The 22,429-nt window shown below is 41.5% G+C and overlaps 2 protein-coding genes across 2 annotated transcripts in view; both read right to left on the bottom strand.

Moving 5' to 3' along the window:
* CDC5L (cell division cycle 5 like) overlaps positions 1-12,528 on the bottom strand; it is a 39,168-nt gene extending 26,640 nt beyond the window's left edge. Inside the window, exons 1-9 of the mRNA XM_065631201.1 lie at positions 12,364-12,528; positions 9,569-9,672; positions 8,265-8,426; positions 7,281-7,408; positions 6,312-6,411; positions 5,846-6,064; positions 4,601-4,745; positions 4,288-4,476; positions 2,358-2,506 (exon numbers count right to left, since the gene is read on the bottom strand). Of these exons, the coding sequence (XP_065487273.1) occupies positions 2,358-2,506; positions 4,288-4,476; positions 4,601-4,745; positions 5,846-6,064; positions 6,312-6,411; positions 7,281-7,408; positions 8,265-8,426; positions 9,569-9,672; positions 12,364-12,408 (1,241 nt within the window). The 5' untranslated portion in view covers positions 12,409-12,528. The remainder of the gene's footprint in view (positions 1-2,357; positions 2,507-4,287; positions 4,477-4,600; positions 4,746-5,845; positions 6,065-6,311; positions 6,412-7,280; positions 7,409-8,264; positions 8,427-9,568; positions 9,673-12,363) is intronic.
* A 1,542-nt stretch (positions 12,529-14,070) lies between these two features.
* LOC135986983 (zinc finger protein 99-like) lies at positions 14,071-20,911 on the bottom strand. Its single transcript, XM_065631583.1, has 3 exons — positions 20,758-20,911; positions 19,574-20,206; positions 14,071-18,694 (listed from the first exon to the last, which is right to left on the bottom strand). Exons 1-3 carry the CDS (start codon positions 20,816-20,818, stop codon positions 16,041-16,043), a joined length of 3,348 nt encoding a protein of 1,115 aa, XP_065487655.1. The 5' UTR covers positions 20,819-20,911; the 3' UTR covers positions 14,071-16,040.
* Between the last annotated feature and the right edge of the window lie 1,518 nt (positions 20,912-22,429).

Genomic DNA, 22,429 nt, shown 5'->3' with positions numbered 1-22,429 from the left:
TAAACTTGTCAAGGTGCAATCAAGGACATGTCAAGCTGAAATCTATCTAGGCAAGTCATTATGGTAAGAGAAATTTCAGGAACTACATCAACATAAACTCTCACTGCTATTTTTTAAGGGAAGGTGCAACCACCAGGCACTATTCTGGGACAGAGTAATCAGGATTTAACTGCAAGCTCTGATTTCCCTACCACCTGTGGCAAGACATTCACTCTGAATTCATCTGGTTTAACAGCTGCCCCACCTTACAATTGAATGAATCACTCTGAAGATGCCTCTTTGCTTTCACTGATTATTGAAGGGGTGGTTATATTATCATAATTACTTTTAAGCACCTACGGTTAGGCAAGATGGATTAAGTCTTAGATTTTGTGGACCTCAGTAGCTTCTCTAGACTAGGAAGAAATATTGTTCTCTGTCCCAATAACTTAATACATGAAAGGTGTGCAGACATTGTCTTGGATATAGTCACAAGTTTTCTGTTGCCAATTTACAATGAGGTTTCACATAGTGATGTTAATAATAAACTGATAAATGTCTCAGAGAAACATGTTTGAGAAGGGGAAGAACTTTTAGAAAAAAGGCTACGTTATGGCACTCATCTACACCTATGTAAATATTTTCCAACAGCAATGACAAGTATGCGTGTTGTAGATAATAACTGTGGCAGAGACAGACTGGACAAGACTATTTAATCCATCATTTCCACTACTAGTTACTGTAATTTTGTAGTGCCAGTAAGATGCCATAATTATGAATAAACGGGACTGTACACATGACCTGACACATACTACTGGTCTTCTTTTAAGAGATACAACAGTGCCTTATTTCCTGGATATTACTTCCTGTGAGACACAAGGGATATTTTCCTCTTGCTTGAGGTTGTTGACAGATTTTTCATGAATCCTCATTTATTATAAAAAATACCAGCAATTACATTTGCAGGACGACAGCCACAAAAAAAAAACAGCGAAATGAATTTTTATGGTTTCAAATGAATGTTTAATAAGATATATTTACTTTGTTGATTATACCAGCAGAAAAAGTTTTGAGACTCTTTCCAGAAGAAACAATTTCCGAGCAAGCAGGTTGTTTTTTCCTAGTTCTCTCAGTGCCGTGCAGTGTTTAAAAACCCTATTAGAATTTTCAACTTCATACCTTTGAAGAAAATTCTTATAACTAGGACTCAGAAAAAACAAAACAAAACCCACCCACACTAAAGGCAACAACTTGCCTAAAAACCTTGTATCAAAATATTACAAATTTCAAACCATCACATGAAAAAAGGTGTACTTAAATATTTGCTCTTTTGGCCTAAATAATAAGATGATGGCTCTGGTTTCACTACTCTGCCTCTGTAAGAAGTTATGACTTCCCTTTACTTTTAACCACTTGAAGGATTGATTTTTTTCTCTCTGCTCAATGTCTTGGATTTTCACACTGATAGAGCATTTCTGCAAGCAAGCCAAGGTGATACACAGGTACCGCCTATGTATTTACATTTTTTAATGTCAAATAACCCAAATGAACAGCCAGATCACCCCAGGCAGAACTCTACATTCATTCTGCACCGTACTGACACCAATAGATCTACAGAAAAGGATTAATTTATGTGGATCCAATTAGAAGAGCAGAGCTTTTGCACACAGCTTTTGAACAACAAAATAAAGCTGCTTTTGAAAAGCTGCCATAAAGGTCCTTTTTCTTTCATTCTCCACTTTTCCTACTAGCACGATACAAGTAAAATTAGAACCTAAGCTGAAAAAAATTGACAGACAAAATGTACCAAGTGTAATATTTTTTAGCCGTATGGTATTTGGCATTTGTGGGATATATATTTATTCAGGACTCACTGTAAGAATTAAACCAGCAATTCCATACTATTTAGATTGGCAATATAAGAAATATTTTATTTCGGCTATATATGGCTTGTAAAATATTTACTCCAGCTTTTCAAAATTCAGTGTGGGTTTGGCTATGAGAGCTCCCACACCTTTGACTCAGAGGTAATACTTTGGAAAGGCTGGGATCTGCATACTTAATGACACTCCACCTTACTATTTATATTCCTGTATTACTTTGGTATAATTTATATTGCTCCACACCACAGAAGACTTCACTTTGGACCAAAACTCCAGTGAGCTATACACTGTACACACAGATGATATGGCTGAGCTTGTGAAAGACACAGAGAAGGAGAAAGTTGTACAACAAGGCCTTGAAATATTAATAAAAGCGAGTTAAAATTTGTTTTAAAGCACTGACCATAACTTTCTGTTTCACGCATCGCAATCTGCTCCGTCTACCCAGCATCACATGCCCAACCAAGCACCCAGAAGAAAAAGAGCCAGCTTTACCTGAAGGGTGTGGAAAGCACAGTATTTGGCGTCTGAACAACCTGTTTCTGTGGTGTTACACCCGAAAAGTCGCTTTCATGCAAGGGAGTGTTAAGACCTCCTTTCAGGGGGGTATCCACATTTGTGAGAGCCATCAAATTCTGCGCTTCCTGTAGAACAGACAACGCATCGCTAAGACTTTCACAGTCATGCTCTAAATGTTTAACAGATTCAGTAGCAGTAAGAACAGCTGAAGAGTTATTTGACTTTCAGTCAGTTTGTGGAAAATATTTAATACTTAACTTTAACACCCATACACTGGTATTTACAAACCCAAGTGTGCCATTGAATGGGACTTTAATCTTTATTTCCAGTAAAATATAAATTGTAGTTGCAAAAATGAGTGGGTTGCTTAATGTTTCACCTTCCTTCATTTTGCTAGACCCCATAAATCTGCGAAATTTATTAGTAACTGAATACTCAAGTCATCCTAAGGATCCTGATTCTCAGAGGGGACGGCCCAATTGCACTCTGAAATTCAACATCAATGAAGTTTATCTAAATCACACTTCAAAGAGAATGTTCCAAAAGAGATGGTCACTGTTAAATTTTTGGTCTATGACTCAAATGGGGTTTTTATGAATATCCCCCTATTCTTTTTACAATGAGGAATTAAGGCACTCTGAAACTGCACATAGCAGTTATCTTCACAGAAGACTACTAATTCATCTACAGAGCTGTGTATATGCATAATCCTGCGACGCATGCGATGTCAGAGTGCTCCACTGGAAGGTGACCGTGACCATTCCTGCTAACACTGCACAGACACTTATGTCATCATCTGCAGAGTCACCAACACTCTCTTCTCTCCTCTCACAAAACTGTTGAAATACAGCTCATTATCAACATATGTGGGGTTTTTTTGTTTCGGGGTGGAGTTTTATTTGTCTGTTTTACACACCAGCTGCACTGATTTCGTTTAGCGATTTCTCCACTCAACAAAACGTTACCCAACATTATCAGTTTTTGAAAGAACTCAAACGCTCACAAAGTCAGCGTAACACAAATATAATTCAGAGATTGCAAAGGTAGGTTTTTGACAATCTTTGCCTTCAGTGGTTTTAAGCCAATGAAGTGCTAGGGAAATAGTACTGCGTTGTTGCAGTTAATTACTTCTTGTTCACTGAACTAAAAGCTGAACAGCAAAATTAAGTAGGAAACAACATAAAAGACATAGTTTTAAGGACATGAACACTCTATACATCTTGGATGCTGAGAGGTACCTAAGACAATGGGAAATTATATATGACACCAGGATAATGGCTAATGCTAGAAGGTGCACACAATATATAATACAACAAGAAGAAAGTGTCGTAGTGTTTTAAAGCATGGTGACAACTGATCGGAAAGCAGCAGATCTGCTTCTACGTCTTTCGGTGTGTCCTGGAGATCAAGTGTCAGTTCAAACTGAGGGAACTGGGGCTGTTCAGCCTGGAGAACAGGAGGCTGAGGGGAGACCTTATTGTTGTCTACAACTGCCTGAAAGGAGGTTGGAGCATGGAGGGGATTGGTCTCTTCTCCCAAGTAGCAAGTGATAGGACAAGATGAAATGGCCTCAAGTTGTACCAGGGGAGGTTTAGACTGGATATTGGGAAAAATTTCTTAATAGAAAAGATTGTCAGGCATTGGAACAGGCTGCCCAGGGCAGTGGAGTCACCATCCCCGGAGGTGTTTAAAAGGCATTTAGACGAGGTTCTTAGGGACATGGTTTAGTGCTAGAGTTAGGTTATGGTTGAACTCAGTGATCCTGAGGGTCTCTTCCAACTGAAATGATTCTATGAAACCCCAGCACTGCACATAATCTAAGGAATGCCTCTATGGTACTTACACCTTCCCTTCAGTTGACCGCTGCACTGAAACTAAAAGCCCGTTCTGTACATTGATACTGTACCTGCAGGATCCTGTCTTGTGCTGCCGGAGTTTTGGGAGTCCTTAGTGCTATGCTGCTGTTGGTCACGTTGTATTCAGACAGAAGGGTGCTGGAAGCTGAGTTTGTAATTCCAGATTCCTCAGCAGTCTGGCGTGCAATCTCACTGGCCTGGCCTACTTTTACAACTTCTTCAAGTTCCGAATCAGATATCTTTAAAATAGAAAATTCCAAGGCAAAGTATGGTAAAATACAACCACGAGATCCACTTGATAAAACAGAAAACACTGATTGGCTTTGGCCTTTTAAGTCATTTATTGATCAATGAACAGCTTACCTGAGGAGCTGGAAGCACTAGTTTACTTCTTTTTTTGGTAAATTCTGACACTCCACTGGTCTGTAGAATAGCTGAAGGCAAGTCTGACTCTTTTTTCCGTTTCATATGTTGTTTGTCTTTTTTGCGCTCCCTTCCTTCCCTTTCACTGTCATTATGGATAAGAGAATCATTTTAGAACACACAGAGCAGCTACAAAGTAAAATAAACAAGCACTGAGCAAAAAGCCTGTACTCTGATCAAAAGTTGGATATGCTGAAATAAAATATGTTGCAGGAAAGGTGAACCAACTTGTGGTGCAGAAGTTAAGCGATTACATCTGGTCTGCAGATCCTGCAGCAGAACCCACCAGGCAGTGTAATGCTTCTAAATTCTGGAATTAGGCAATAGGTGGTTGCTTCAGCTACAATCAGCTGGGTCACCACAGCAAGAAAAAAAAAGTCAGTCCAAAAATTTAGATAGCAAGAATCAGAGGACGTGAACAGTCCCTTTTTCTCCAGCAGCTGCCAAGAGAAGACGAACATTTTCTGTGGGACATGCGAACCAGTTTCTCTTCAGTATTTAATAAAAATGATATTGTCTTCAAACAGCAGTGGCGTCGGCCTGTAAAATCATAAGCTTCAGGCTGAAGCTCCTGCCAGACCCTCTGAACTAAGAGCAATAAAGAAAGAATCAATGAGATCACAAGCTAACAAAGCAAACTCTCTCAGTTCAAAGCAGCTGGCAGAAGTAGTGGGAAATGCAATTGTACAATTAAATATGTACCACAGTGCTCATGATGAAGATGGGCATTTAAATTCTCAGCTGCATGTTTGGGGATTTTTTGGGAGGAGGGGAAGAAATTCACCATTTAAGGAAATTCTACTTAAGAACAATTCCATCAAAAGTAATACTACGACAAGCAAAATCTACTCCTGTAAGCAATCGTAATAATGTTAGGACTTGGAGAAAGGATTGCAAATACACAAGCAAATCTACTGCTAAAGAAAATGAACCTCAAGAAACTGAAGATTTCTAATTAAAGAGCAAGAATGTACACGAAGAACTTCATTTATATAGGAAAAAAAGGACAATTAGATTTTTAGAAAGGTAAAAAAATAAAGGAGACTGAAAAGGCAGAAGCAACCTGAACGAGTATCTCTCCCAAGGAAAATACAACTCCTGCCCACGTTGTGTTTCAGACATTCCCAGGACTCACTTTTTTTTGTTCAAATATACTGTTCCCACCTTAGTATAACACACACTTACGATCTTAATTCTCCATCCAGGTCTTGCTGACGTAGCTTCCTGAAATCTGCATCAAGGGACAGGTAGTTTTCCTCTGATGTATCATAAAAACCAGGGGCAGGCTTCTTTTCAAATGGAATTTCTGCATTATAATCCACGCCTCTCTTCTTTTTTCTTTTCTTCTGAATCTCAATTCCAGCAGCCCGAAGTTCTCGTCTTTTCTGGAGAGCAGCAAGACGTCTACGGAAACGGTAACACTACATGATTTAAAGTGCATACCTACAGGTGGTTCCTGTATCCTAAGATCTGGTGCTAGTTTAATCAGTTGGTGCTGTCATAGGGCTTAACATATTTAAAGAAAAATGAAGCTCTTCTCACAACTGACTATCAAAAAGTCTGATTTAAGTCTGTGCCTGACTTTATGCATTATAAAAGCTCCAGAGTCAACAAAAGTAGTCCCAGTATGTGACACTAAGCATAAGCTTACCTGGCTTCTTCCAGCTGTTTCTCTCTTGCTTTTCTTTTGGCCTTCTTTCCCTGTGTATTAGCCAGACGAGCTCTAGCTTCAGACAGCATTTCAAGTTCATCTACAATGGTACAGATAAATAGAGCTATGAATTTGCATTTAAAGATGGGAGTAACGGAAAAAGTGACAGTACGATCAGAAAGCAATCCTTAAAGCTGAATGAATCAATGCTTTCGCAGGCATTCTGCACAACCGCTAAACTAGTTTTCTCTGAGTGGCTCCTATATGTTTTCTAAATCATTGGTCAGATGAAATTTAAACTTTAAGAAAAAAATACCTAATGTTGAAAAAAAATCAACTAATATCTACAGCGAATCAAAATATCTACATAAAGAGGCAAACTGATCACACTAATGAAATCACCATTTACATCTTCATTGTGAGTACTGTATTAGAGAACTTGTTAATTTCATTTACATCCAGATCCAAGAGTGCTGGATTTGTGAGCCTGTGACCACTCAGAAAACACTGCTGGTCCATTCATGGAATTTCAGCAATGTTCAGTTTTGGGTTCATAATATTGCTATGTGCAAGGAAAAAAAAAATTCAAGTAGTCCTCCTGCGCTTCAGTACAGATTCATCTGGGAGGTATGAACTGATTGAAACAGACGCAAATCCAGAAATATGAATGCAAACAGAGTAGTTGTCAAAGCAGAGAACAGTCAGTCAGAGATGATTAAGACAGGTAGAAAACACACCAAGGAAAACTGGAAAAGTGTAACTGGCCAGATACAGAAAAAGACAAAACCTGCAAGAAAAAACTGATCAGAAGGTGGAGAAAAAAAACACAAACAAAACCAACCAAACAACAACAAAAAACCCCCCCACAAAACAAAACAAAAGAAACTCAGGGTACAGAGCCTGTGTAAAAAGAAAAAATAAGGTGATTAGATTTCTGTCAAAACCAGTAAAAAACCCCTCCTATCTTACCTTCATCCATGTCAATAGGATCTGGCCTGGCTGGTTTGGTTTCTGGATTTGGATCAATTTCTCCAGGTTTAAGTTTCCGAGGATCATCAGCAGTTTCTTCCTCATTGTCTCTCTGAGCAGCTTTGTCCCTGAAAACACATTGTATGTGTGTCACAACTGGCTCTTCCACTTTCCCCCAGGCTCATAATAACCACTCCTTAAATGTCTCCGAAGATCATTTAAAAAAGTAACCTTGTACTATGTAACACACATTACACTTGTTATATGATTACTGCACAAATGATTCATGAACATGGTACAGTTCCATAATCTTCAACTAGACAAGAGAAAGAAGCCAACATAATATTATATTAAAACCATATTATATCAAATACAACATTGACAAAGCTAACAGTAGAGAACTCAAGTAATGAACAGTAGGGACAAGAATTCAAGCAGTGTGACAAAATGAACAAGTCAGGGTTTCCCATTATGCTTTTATACTCAAGCAATCACACCAGAATTAAGAAGGCTCACAGGGAAAACAGCACTTTCCTTCTCAGGGCCTATACAAACCCGCTGTAGCATACAGAGATGATGCACGAACACTAAGCCATTTCAAAAGGATGTGTTTTACATTTGTATGTCTGTTTTTTTCTCCTCACACACTCAGCCATGCTGATCAGACAGTCAAAAAATACCCAAACAAAGCTGAAAACAAAGCCCATAAAAAGTATCAATCTTGACAGCCCTCTAGCCAGAATGACCAGAAGCAAAAAAATATGTACCTACAGCTATTCAAACCTGCTCTGCCACATATGAGGAGCTTCTTTCAAGCTAAACACATCAACTGAAAAGAAACCGTCCTGGAGGACTTGCTTACAAAACGACTCGGTCAGCTTGAAACCACCAGACCTCAGCACCATGGGAGAAAGGAATGACAAATCGCTACAACAAACTCCACAGATTTTCCTGGTATGCATGTCAAGGAAAATAGTAACTCACAGCAGAAACTCATAGTGTTCCAAACACTGTGCAGCAGTTCTCCCAATGATCGGGGCAATGGTTCTCCACTGGGTTGGCATGAGCTTGGCCAAGTGCAACAGTTTCTCCTCTTCTTCTCGTGACCATTCTGTCTTTTTGATGCTCGGGTCCAGCCATTCGTACCTGTTAAAAAGTTAAAAAATTAAGGAGGACAGTTCCAAGCTATCCGTTGCCTTGAATTAATTCAGAACAGTGTTGAACAGAACAGAACAAATCATTTTGGTTGCAAAAGACCCTTAAGATCATTGAGTTCAACCATAACCTAACTCTGTCACTAAACCATGTCCCTAAGAACCTTGTCTAAACACCTTTTAAACCCCTCCAGGGATGGTGGCTCCACTGCTGCCCTGGGCAGCCTGTTCCAATGCCTGACAACCCTTTCCGTGAAGAAATTTTTCCTAATATCCAATCTGAACCTCCTCTGGCGCAACTTCAGGCCATTATCACAGTGAGATTTCAAAATCTTGTCACACAAATTTCACACAAGTTTTTTTTCTGTACAAAAGGATATTATTCCAGAGTATTTTTGACATATAGCTATAAAACTTACTATTTATGCACCACTTTTTATACAGTACTGTCTCTTCTTCCTTTCCTCATCTCTACTCAGGCAAAGTAAGGAGTCTCAAAATTAATCCAGAAAAAGTAAAAATCACAACAGCTAAAGGTACCAGAAATGGCACATTTGTTTGGTCTGGACCCTTCAACTGTTATCTTACTTATCTTTATCTGTGCCAGTACTGTTACCTTTATAAAGAAATATTCTAATAAATCTCTGCAGTTCAGTACTTGAGAAACTAAATCTGATTCTCAAATAGATTTGTACTGCATGTATTTACAGCCTTTTTAAACTTATATTTTCTTATATAAAATGAAATTCCACAGTGCAGTTTCTGAACATTTAGCCTCAAGACAAATTCGCATTATGACAAATTAGAAAATTATCTGTGAGAGAGATTAATATCATACAATTTTACTTCACTGGTAATACTCAGTGGTTAAAATGTGTAAATACAGGGAAAAAAATCATGTACACAATTTTAAGTGATCCTGTATTTGCTAACACTGCAGTCACTGGTAAAGAGAACATTTGTCTACTTTTGTTCAATTGCTTTCAAGCAATAGGAATTCGAAATATCCACAATAGCAGAAATCAAACAACCTTAAAACTATTGTTCCCCTGTGGATAGAAATTAATCTGTGGTAATTTCTAAATTCCCACTAATTATGAATCTCATATTTCCAGACGCGGCCCTCTCACTTACCATCTGGCTTTGCACTGCTTCGCTGATTTTCTGTGTAACAAAGAAGCAATCCGTGACCACTGGTTTTTGCCATATTTCATCACAGCTGCTTTGAGAATTTCATCCTTAAAGAAAAAAAACAACAACAACAAAACTGTTACGGATCACAAGCACTGGCAAAAGAGAAAGTCTGAGCTCAAGCAGAGAACATGGTGTATTTCATGTAACGAGCTGATCCAGTGGAAAGAGCACGGCACATTTTCTTCTCAAGATGAATGATGATTTGTATTTCAAAGGTCAATTAAATCAATAAAATGAAAAACATAAGTGATAATTCCTGTGGCTTACTTCATAGACCCAACAGAACTTCCAATACTATCACTTTCAATGCTTTCTAATGCACAGTTTTTAAAGGCAAGGAGGTAGGGAGGTGTTTGTCTGGTAATGACACAACATTTGGAAAAACCAAAATCACAGATACTTCTAGTGAGCTTGTTTTAAACAATATCATAATATTACACTTTTTTTCATATTTTAATGCAAATGAAATATTTATCTGTCAATGCAATAGGCTGTTAAAACAAAAGTATCACAAAAATAAAGGAACTTTATAGTAAGTTCTCTTTAACAAGTAAATCTTAAAATCAATCAATTCATTATTAAGAATGTAATCTCCAAAAGCCCTGATCCCAAAGCTTATAAACTTCTGGGAGAAAAAAAATGTAATGAATTCAGCTTGGGAGACAGGTTGTTCATATATGTCAAAGCATGCTCTGAGATTTGATCAAAAGCCAGAAGTCCTATCAACTGTCTGTCAATCCATACATCAATCTCTTCCCCCCAGATAAATGGGTTTATTTCTGGTTTTCTCCCAGGTCAGAAAGTGGTATTCTAAATGCATCAAAGCTATTCTTGCAGCTCTGTGAACCACAGATGTTCCACTTCTGTATCCAGTAAGCACTTGTAGTTGTGTTCAGAATCTGTTCAGCTGCACAGCACACGTGTGAGTCAAGGACAGATGCTATGTCTGGCACAAACACCTCCCAGAGCAAACGGCAGCTTTAACTGTCCGCTGGCAATGCACTCTAGCTTGAGCTGCTACAGGAAACAACAAGTCATGTAATTTCTATTGGGAAAGAAATAACAAATTCTTGTTTTTTAAAGCTTACTTAGTATTATATGGCACACTGAAGCCATACTGATGGCTTTTTTTTGCAAGTAATTGGTTATTTTCCTAATGACCTGATATCACCTGGTTTCATTTTCTGTAATTTTTGTGTTGTACAGAAAATCAAAATGTTAATCAAAAAATAGCACCAAGAAGAGCTATTTCATCTCTGGTACACAAAAATGGCTGAAACAATGACCTATTTAACCTGCTGTTGTTTCTCTTAACAGTCACCAAAATCAGTCAATTATGGAAGACCATAAGAATAGTGTAAGGACATGGTGGTTCTTCCTCTTCTCTGCTGACCCCCAGTTTAGCTGCCTCCCGGCACACAGCTCATATGTTAAAAGGGGTTAAAAGAAAATGCAGCACACAGTACATTTATTTTCCATTAATTTTTCTTACTGCCTTTTGGAACTATGTACTTGCCCAGCATCCAAAGAATAGAGTGGCAGAGTTCTGGATTTAACAGTGTCAGGTACCTCATTTTGCTTTAAACATGCCACCTAATAAAACTGACACCCTTGATTTCTGGTGTTATTACTTTATTTTGCATGATCACTCACAGTTCTGAAAGCATGTGATGGCAAAACTGGGACAGAGGGGTGGGGTTTTTTTGGTCTTTTATGAACAGTACAAAAATTTCTGTGCACAAAACACTTTGGGCTGCAAGGTGATGTGTCCATATTCATCTTCACCATTTCCACATTTCAAAGGGTCTTTAAGGGTAAGAGATTCCAGCCCCCTCCTACACCTAGAGAATGAAAACCCTGCCTATGCAGTATAAGACACACTCCGGGCTACAAAAGGGACAGCTCGGAGGACAACACTGTCCAGGCATTCTCTCTGGGAGGCAGGGATGGAACACGGGCATGGCTGAGCTTCCTGTCCTCCCCAACATGCAGCCTTCAGGAGAAACAGCACCAACCTGACCTCTGCCCACTTGGGCTGGGGATGATAAGGAAGATAACAATCAGAGGGATAGAGCAGCTCTGCTGTGAGGACAGGATGAGAGAGTTGGGGTTGTTCAGCCTGGAGAAGAAAAGGCTGCAGGGAGACCTTATTGTGGCCTTAAAAGGGGCTGATAAGAAAGATGGGGACAGACTTTTTAGCAGGGCCTGTTGTGACAGGACAAGGGATGATGGTTTTAAACTAAAGGAGGGGAGATTCAGGCCAGACATGAGGAAGACATTTTTTTTACATCGAGGGTGGTGAAACACTGGCCCAGGTTGCCCAGAGAGGTGGTGGATGCCCCATCCCTGGAGACATCCCAGGCCAGGCTGGACGTGGCTCTGAGCAACCCGATCTGGATGAAGATGTCCCTGCTCATGGCAGGAGTTGGACCGGATGAGCTTTGATGGTCTCTTCAACCCAAACTATTCTATGAAGGTCCAAACTGCAGAGAAATCAATCCTACTAGAGCCACAGAGGCTTAACCCACCACACTCCCCGCTGCAAAGGGCCCAGAAAGACCCCAAATCCTCCCCCACACTGTTACAAGACACCCCACTACATGACCCCCCGCACACGCGCACAACGACCCCTCCGCCCGCGCCTGCGCACTAATGCCGGACACCCGCCCCCCCACACCAGCCGCTGAGGCCCCGGCCTTCGTCGGGCTGGGAGATTAAAGCCACCAGAGTCCTACCTCGGTGTTCCGCCACACGCCGCCTTTAATCATAATCCGCGGCATCTTGGCGGCGAAGGAACTCGGAGTCCTGCAGAGAAAACGGGGCGAGAGGCAGGAAACGCCGCTCGGCTCAGCGGGGCCGGCCCAGACCCCGCGCAGGCGCCCTCCGCCGTCACGGCGCGCGCTCCGCGCAGGCGCGCAGGGAAGACGGTAACGGCCGCGCGGGGGACGGGCAGCGCAGGCGCAGACGTCACGGCGCGGCGGCCCCCGCGGGTGGGGCGTCTCGGGGGAGGCGCTTTGCGCTACCGCCCCCTGTGGGCTGGAGGTGCGCGCGGCGGAGGGGCGCGGGCCTGCTGCGGAATCACAGAATCACGGAACAGTTTGGGTTAGAAGGGACCTTTCCAGCTCATCCAGTCCAATCCCTGCCATGAGCAGGGACATCTGCACCAGCTCAGGTTGCTCAGAGCCCCGTCCAGCCTGGCCTGGGATGTCTCCAGGGATGGTTCATCCACCACCTCTCTGGCCAACCTGGGACAGGCTCTCACCGCCCTCACTGTAAAAAATGTCTTCCTCATGTCTGGCCTGAATCTCCTCTCTTTTAGTTTTAAACCATCAACCCTTGTCCTGTCACAACAGGCCCTGCTAAAAAGTCTGTCCCCATCTTTCTTATAAGCCCCCATTAAGTGTTGCAAGGCCGCAATAAGTGACTACTCATAAATCGTGTCAAATTCCCCGACAGACACAAACGGGGAAGGGAGAGCAGGAGAAAATAACATTTCACTAATGTTACATTTACAGTATGTTTTGTTATTTTGGGGAAAAAAAACATGCATTTGCATGGATGCACTGTAGCCTAAATGAAAACTGAGGTAGTAGAATGTAGTAACACAAAGATTTTAACACATTAAATCTTGTACTTTTGTCAGGACCTGCAAGATTTAATTAATAATTTTTCTCACAGCTGAAGACTTGCCCATTCCATCCTTTACAAGGCCACGGAGGAGCTTCTTTTCTTACTGATTATACTTACCAATGTTTGCAAAAGCAGTTGGAAGATATGACGATGCCTCTTCCACCATCAATTCTGAAACGCAAACGCCACCAATGCACCCAGCTGCCATTGCACTCATCACCTTATTTCTTGACACTGGATTAGCAGCCATTTCTGCTATTTTAAAAGAAATGCTGGGCTTTCCACACTTTTTAATTTTTCTGAAGTAAAAAAAACCCCTCATATTTCCTTCCTTATATTGTAGCCAAATCTGTTTGGTGGTGAACAATATTGCAGCATGGCCTTATTCACCTATAGTCATTTACTTCACCCTATGTCTAACTTTTATTCACTTATTTAGGAGCTACACAGCAGATAACTTGAGTAAATAGGTGTCATTTTGTTTGTCGTTAGTGTGATTTCCTATTACATTTTACTGTTTTGTCCAAACTCAGGATGTCTTCAAAAAGAAAATCAGGTGAACTTTTGGTTGAAATAGAAAACTTCATAGTATGGTTTAGGAAAGCCTTGATTTTTCTTAAAACTCTGCAAGAATGAAAAATATTACAGTTCTAGCTAGGAAAAAAAATATTAAGAACTGTCCATGTCCTTTTTTTAAAACAGGTACACCTTTAAATTTCATCAGACCGAGAATCACTTTCAATCCCCACAAGTGCAATGCATTGCATAAGGAATAGAGGAGAACCTCATGAGTCATAAACCACTTTATTTATTTAGAGGCAACCACCTGGAATATTTATTTTTACAAACCCATCAAGCTCCATCTGAAGATGTCTTCTGTTGTCCTTCCTTACTATCAAAAGAAGTTCATGCTGTTTATTTCCTTCAGTGAATTTATCCACCATAAATTGGGCTCCCTTCTTCATCATTGTGCAACATACGATAGTTGTAAAAGTTTTTATTCCCTATCAGACTTAGCTTTCCTAGTCTCTGATATGCAGGCTTGCAATTCATTTTACTATTTTTGTTTCTTCTTTGTACCTGTTCTTTAGAAATTTTCTTCAAATAAATGATCAGAATTGTACAGTAACGCAGGTAAAAATTCCTCCATGCTTGTATAACAGTGTTAGTATTTCTTAGAAATGCTTTTCTTTATTCATATCAGGAAAACCTTTCTCACAACTGTATCAGGTAGTTTGCTTAATCATTCCAAAATACGAATCACTCATCCCCAAATGGTGACTTCCCAGCTTGTAGTAAAAACATTCGTAACCACTGGGATTCACAGTCACAGATATTTTCTTGTCTGATTTTACCGCAACTACAAAGAACAAGATCACTTAAAGACCTTTGCTGATCTGGCCTGAAATCCAAACATATATGGGTGAGTTCAAATTCACTCTTGGAGAAGCACATTCCCAATCACACAACAGCTGCAGGACATCCAGAGGTCACTGGTCCAACTGGTTGCCCAGGACAACGTCCAGATTGCTTTCTAATATCTCAAATTTTTTGGTTTTTAATGTCTCCACCACCTCTCTGGGCAACCATTTCCAACCTGTCTCCTACATCACCAGAAACCCTATGCCATGTATTATCTGTATCTATAAAGAAAAGCATACATTTGAGAGCAATAAGAAATCAGTGGTGGTTTCATGTTTATATTCTCTAAATTAAGGTATTGGTTCACTCTGCTGCTTCGCAGACTGAATTCTAACACTAGGGGACAGTTCGCACCAGCCCTTTGCTGTTGTCTTTTCTCCCACAAGAGGGTTACACTTGTTTGGCACAAGTGGTCCTCACATGTGGTATTTTACATGCACAGTAAAGCTCTTAACAAAATAAATTTTACAGTTCAAGATCCTGCTAAGGATTTCAGTGTAACTAAATAGTATTCGCAATACATTGGCCAGTAGTTAACTCAACAGAAGTTCTTTGAAAAGTAAGATATAGTCTATTTTAAGAAACAAAGAGCACGGTAACTACTGGCCTAAGAAAAGGTGTTTCATACTAGATTAACATTAGACATCTACATAAAATTGAAGATTAATTTAAGTCTTTTCAATATTATAGAATACCTGATTAAGGACATTACCATTCCTGTCAGCCTACTCAAAGAATTATCAAAAGTACAGACAAGGTAACTGCCTAATAAACCCTTTATATATACACACATACAGCAAACATTTTCCTATCCCAGTTATCCAGTGATGACACAAATCTTTTGTGAGATACTATTTTCTTCTGCAGCTATTGCAAGAGAAACTGGGATAAGGGAATACAACTTTCACTAGATGCAAGGTAGCATTAAGCCTCCAAACACATTAATAACTTTTAAACGAAACATTATTAATATGCAATATAATGTGTACTTCCCTCCCTTTTAACATCCTTTCAGTGAGACAATTTTTATCATTTTTTTAAAAGAAAATAAGTGATGCAGAGTAACTGCTTAAATTGATGAACGTTGGCCAAATTATAACTGACCTCAAGGTATTACAAAATTACTCTGGCATTGAAAATTGCCTCCAAGATTTTCTTCAGCAGAGCCTGGGATAGAACTGAAGCTCTCAGAAGAACCTAGAGCAAACCAGTACCTGAGTTTCACTCTCTAGACAAAAAAAAGCCAGATACAACCACTACCAGGCATCCTTCTGGGGACAGCAGGAGAACGTAAAGCAATGAACAAATTCAGGACATGCAAACCTTTCCAGAACCACGTGCCAGCTTGTAATTCCCAAGCTTATATTCCAGCCTTATGTTGCCGTTTATGCTTTTCCAGAAGTTTTTTGGTAGGCAGCGTGACGTTACACTTTACACACTTGTACATTTTTGCGTGTGTTTTTACATGCTTTTGGAAAGCGCGTTCATCTGCTGTGGAAAACTTACACTTTCTGCAGAGCAGCTTCGAATGAGTCAGTAAGTGTCGCTTCAGGTGGCTGGACGTGCGGAAAGCGAGAGGGCACTGATCACACTTGAACGGCTTCTCCCCTGTGTGAATTCTCAAGTGTGGCTTCAAGTTGCTGTTGTGAGCCGTGCAATAGCCACACTCTTCACAGGTGTACGTTTTGAAAGGCAGCTGCTTTTTTTGTTCGTGGAGACAGCCAGTAGATGAGCTTTCCCTACAAGAGTGTGAAGCCAGGTGTTGTTTCAAGGACAGCCATTTGTTTGTTGAATAGTCACAGTTCTCGCACTTGAGGAACTTGATATTAAAATGTAAGACGCTGTGTCTTTTCAGGTGGCTGGAAGTACGAAACTTCTTCTGACAAACACTGCAGCTGTAAGGTTTCTCACCTGTGTGAGTTCTCACATGTAGTTTAAGGTTGCTTAAAATGTAAGTAGCGTACTCACACTCTGCACACTTATAGTATTGTCGCTGACTTCGTGCTGGCAAGTCTCTTTTTTTGCCCCTCTGGACATCTGGCTGTAATCCACAGAACTCCGAACCAAGCAAGGAATGGATACTGTTTGAACCTTCTGAGGAACCAAAATCTCTTTCTGGACACAAAGCTACCTGCATTTCATGATGCAATTCAAGATTCTGTAAACTGCTACCTACACAGCAGCAATGGCCAAACTCAAAGCCATTCTTTACATGAATACAGCTGTGCTTCTGCAAATGGTTTGACGTTTTAAATGCCTTATTGCATTCTTTACACACAAATGGTCTTCCAACTGTATGTGTTTTTAGGTGCAGCTTAAAGTCACTATGAACGGCAGTAGCATAACTGCAGTGTTGACACTTGTACGTTTTGAATACACACAAATTGGAAGGCCACGTAGTCTTTAGGTTTTCCACAAATTTATGATATGCGTCATCATCTTGAGCTTGTGAACAAGAGGCCTCAGAGCTGAAGAGAGGCTCTCCTTTGCACACAATTGTTTCCATTTTGTATGGATTCAGAAGAATGTCTGGTCTATACCCAATAACAGGTAAACTCTTGCTTCCATGGCCATTTTCAGGGAATTTTCTTCCAAAGCACATCTCCTTATTGTCCTGCACATCACCTTCCTGCTCAAAGTCTATTTCTGAAGCCAGCATTCCGCCACTGAGACAACCATCTTCTTGACCAGAAAGAGACAGAGAAACATGGCCCTGGGAATTACTTTCAACTTTGCATATTTTGCTTTTGCGATATTTATTGCTTTGATAGCCATTAGCAGTAACCTTAAACCGTTCATGACTTTTCTTATGAAAGTTGAGATGTCCTCTGTTGTAAAACACCAAGTTACAATCATCACACATGTAACTCTTTAAAGGTCTTCGAGTTCTCTTTCTTCTGCTTACAAAGCCAAGTTGCTGCCCTTGGTGCGTTTCATTGCCTGCATGTAATTGTCCGTGTCTCTGTAACTCAACGGTGTTCACAAACGCTGCCTCGCAGAACTCAGAGGAATGCTGTTTACCCCCTAAGTGCATGTAGCTGTGCCTCACCATGCTTGCAAAATATAATGAAAAAAAGGTGCAAAACCTGCACTGGTACAGTTTATACCCAGCATGCCAGTACATGTGATTTAACAGGTACGAAAAGCTAATGAAGGAGTAATCGCATTGAGGACACTGGTAAGGTGGTCTCTCTTTATGTCCCTTCATGTGCTGAACAAAACTTCTAGGGTTTGATGAAGCAAAGAAACAAATTCTGCAGGAAAAACTAACAGGCATACCCAGAGGTGAAAAGTCCCTTTCAATTTTGATGAAAAATTGCTCATATTTACTTTCCTTATTCTTGGTCTCAGATTTTTCTTCTTCACATTTTCTCTGCCTAATTTTTTTAATATTCATCCTATTTTTTCTTGCCCTTTTCAACCTACTCATTTTCTTATGAAATTTAAGGTGCTTCTTAAGGTTGACAAAAAAGAAAAAGGTTCTCTTACAAAAGCAGCATTTATGCATTTTCTTATCCTTATGAGCTGAATAAACATGTTTCTTTAGATGTGCACTGCACTTATATACAGAACTACAAAACCTGCACTTCAAATTCAACCTTTCCTGCTTATTTGTAGAGCAAGATGCTTTAGAAACAGGTTTGATGGTCACACTATTACTTAGCCATGCTAAATCTTCTTGTTGGCTTTGCAATTCTTTCAGGCTTTCATGAGGAGAAACTTCCTGTTGCTGGTGTATTTTCTGAGGAAATTGAGTTAAAGTCTTATTAATATGCTCTCCAGTAGTATTTGATTCAGCAGAAGGAGAAGTACTCATCTCCAGTTTCCCTACATCTTTTAGCAATTCTTCTGAAGTAGGAGAACATCCATTAAGAAATAGAGCAGAACAATTAGAGGTAAATTTCAGTTCTTCTTTCAAGCCATTTTCCAAAAGAGAACTCCAAGTTCCATCTTCAAATTCACTTCTTTTTCTGTTATTAGTTTCATTGCCTCCATTCTTTGAAGAATGAGGATCTACAGGGGGATAAAAAGTCACATGCATGACATTTCATACAATCACCAGCATTCATGATTAATTGGTAGTAATAATCCCAGTTGTCTAATAACTTGCTTTGCTCTTCTCTCCTTTTGCTTCCTTCATATTCTGCTATCTCCATTTCTTTCCTCGTGTCTCTCTCCGTGCTTTCCACCCCAACATCTAAATAATGTTTTAAGAAAATAAATCCTAGTTCGGAGCCTCCTTCTTCCCACTTCCCCTTCACACCCAAAGCTCCGAATTTCACATGACAACACCATATTCCCTACAGTTTTTAATGAAGCAGCTTTACGCCAGAATTCTTATGAAAATACTGACACTGAAATTTCTAGGGCTACATTCTCACAAGTATGATTGCTGTTTTCTGTCTGTTAAAGTGAAAGTACTCTGAGTATTTATCTGCACCGTTTTTCTTGGAGAACTTCCATCTGCTATAAGGAATGGTGGAGTTCAAACCTAAATTATGCCTCTCCAAGTCTCTGCTTATACTGCTGAGAGTAACTGCCTGTTGATTTCTCTCTCTTATATCTGTAATTGAGATAACAACATCTTTAACCTGAATTTTTATTTTCAGAACCTTTTCCCTAATTAAAGGTCTGCCCTTTTGCAAACTGCAGCAGAATGAAACAGTACCAGTTTATTGTGGTTTCACTATTTTTTTGCAGGACTCTGTGGAAGAACTAAGCCTACTCCAGCCAGTATTCTCTTTCTGCTGAATATGATACTAATCTATGTTGAAGTGTTTACTCTAAAATAAATGGGTTTGGCATTCTTCCTATATGCTTTCCTACCTATTTCAATAACTTGAGATTTACCATATTTCTCAAACTCTTGCACTGGTCTTATTAGCAAGTTACCTTCTATTTCAATGACTGTCTCCAGCTCCTTCTGGACTTCTGGTTGTTTCTCTCGACTGCCATCAGATAGAACACTTGCAACACTGACAAGTTCCTCTTCGTGTCTGGATATCTCTGCTGATACCAACTGTCTGCTTGTTTCCATGGCCTCATCTCCATCCCCTTTGCCAGCAGAGGAGACGAGAGAAGGAATCTTCTCAAAGCCATCATCACCACCACATTCTTTTCTGTCACTGGTTTTGTTTATCTCTGTAAGCTCTGTTTTGCAAGATGATGTCGGCAACACATAATATTGACTCTGTTTATCCGCGCCTGCATCACACTGATCGTTTAAAGATGATTCTGATCTGTTACATATATTCTCTGCAACCCATTTTTCTTCTGAGTATTTCATACTATTATCCTTATTTGAAGCAGTCTTGCTTTCTTCACAAATGCTTAAACTGTCACTGTCATTTGAAGGTGTCACATGTTTTTTTAGGAAAACGCTGTTGTTTGAGTTAACCTCCTCCTCAACCTCCTTCAACTCGGGAACTGACGCTGCTGCTTCCTCCTCAGTGTCATTGTGGAGAAAATCATCATCGCTCAGCACCAAGATGGTGATTGGGAGAACAATTTCAAAGACATCTGGTTCTGAAGAGAGAAAAAGAGGGGATTGAAGAGCAGGCTGAGAGGGGAACTTATTTGTGTTTATAAATATCTCCAGGGTGGGTGTCAGAGAATGGACCAGACTGTGATCAGTGGTGCCCAACAACAGGATGAGGGGCAACGGGCACAGACTGAAGCACAGGAGGTTCCATCTGAACATGAGGAGAAACTTCTTTCCTTTGAGGTGCCAGAGCCCTGGACCAGGCTGCCCAGAGAGGCTGTGGAGTCTCCTTCTCTGGAGACATTCAAACCCGCCTGGACACATTCCTGTGTGATCTGCTCTGGTGACCCTGCTCTAGCAGGTGGGTTGAACTGGATGATCTCCAGAGGCCCCTTCCCACCCCAACCACTCTGTGACTCTGCGACACTTATTGCCAAAACGACCCGAAGCAATCGCGGACGCGCGAACCTCCCGCTGGGCCCGCGCCCGCCAGCGCGCATGCGCCCGCCCCAGCCGCCACTGCGCGGCCCTCCACCCCCGCTCCCCTTCGCCCCCTCGGCCCCCGCTGGCCTCCTACCAGCAATCGGGCACTTACCGCTATCGCCCGCCGGCTCCGACATCTCCTGCCCCAGCGACACCTCCTGCCCCAGCGACATTCCCGGCGCTGCCCGGCCCGGTCGGCCCCGCGCTGCCACCCAACCCCCCGAGGCTCGCGGCGGGGCGGCGCACGCGCTGCGGTGGCGCGGGCGCGCACGCGGGCGGGGCGGTGCTACCTGGTCGAGCGGTTCTTTTCGTCAGTGGGAGGACACTGGGAGGTCGGGGGCGGGCTGTGGATTGTGATATATTGTAATATATTGTAATACGTGACTGGAGGGAGCGGTAGGGGGCGTGTCCTGAGGGGGGTGGGCTGTCCGCCTCGACAAAGCTGGTGAAGGGTTTGGAGGGGAAGCCGTGTGGAGAGCGGCTGAAGCCACTGGGTTTGTTCAGCCTGGAGAAGAGGAGACTGAGGGGAGAGCTCATGGCGGCCACAGCTTCCTCACGAAGGGAGCAGGAGGGGCAGGGCTGAGCTCTTCTCTCTGGTGACCAGTGACAGAACCCGAGGGAACAGCAGGAAGATGTGCCAGGGGAGGGTCAGGTTGGACATGAGGAAAAGGTTCTTCCCCCAGAGGGTGCTGGACACTGGAACAGGCTCCCCAGGGAGGTGTCCCAGCCCCAACCTGACAGTGTTCAAGAAGAGACTGGACAACGTCCTCAGACACACGGTGTGACCTGTGGGGTTGTCCTGTGCAGGGACAGGAGCTGGACTCGATGATCCTTGTGGGTCCTTCCAACTCAGGACATTCTGTGTTTCTAAAAATTAGTTTAATCACCCATTACCTGGACCAGAACACCCGAGCCATGGGTGTTCAAAAGGTCTACAAGATTTATGCACATTTTAAGGAAAATGAACAAAAGGTAGCCCATCAGCCAGGGATGGTGACTTCGGACCTCTCGGTGACCGGGAGCGTTCGTTCCTTTGTCAGGCAGAAAGGCGGGAGGTGCTGGTAGTGGCCATGGAAAGCTGTGTTTCCTTCAACCTTCCTTCTCAGGAGGGGAGATAGAGGTCTCAGAGCATGCAGGGGAGGGAAGAGGCTGTTACACGGCAGGTCTGACATGTGGTACTGTTGGCTTTCTGGGCTGCAAGCGCAGATTGCTGGCTTATGTCCAATCTTTCATCCCCCAGCACGCCCGAGTCCTTCTCGGCAGGACTGCTCTCCATCCCTTCATCCCCAGCCTGGATTGATACCAGGGATTGTCCCGACCCAGGTGCAGGACCCTGCACTTGGCCTTGTTGAACCTCAACAAGGTTCTAGAAGCCTTTTTTTTAAAAAAGGTAGCTTTTCCCAAAGGCAGATTGCAGCCCCCTTTTAACAGAAGACAACGTGAAACTCCAGGACAGTTAGAATAAATAACTGAAATACCAATCTTTCTGCTGCCTTTATAGGTAGAAATGTTGGTTCAGTTTGTGAAATTTAGATTATATTTTCAAATACAGGTGGCAAAACCTCTCAGCAGGAGCATTGTCAAAACCTTCCTAACTGGGAGTATTAAATTAGGGGAAAATGAGAGGAATATTGACATCTGTGTTTCAGCTCATGGGTAAGAAGACTTGTTGATACTCAGACTGAGTGAAGCAGGTGCTGGGGTGAGCAGTATGTCTTACTTGAACTTTCTCCTACCACAGGATGCCCTTCTTCTTGCTACTCCTATGGAAAGATAAATAAACA

The sequence above is a fragment of the Caloenas nicobarica genome, chromosome 3 (assembly GCF_036013445.1).
Source record: "Caloenas nicobarica isolate bCalNic1 chromosome 3, bCalNic1.hap1, whole genome shotgun sequence".
Classification (NCBI taxonomy): domain Eukaryota; kingdom Metazoa; phylum Chordata; class Aves; order Columbiformes; family Columbidae; genus Caloenas; species Caloenas nicobarica.
Note: the sequence above shows the minus strand (reverse complement) of the source record. Positions and strands in the feature narration are given on the sequence as shown.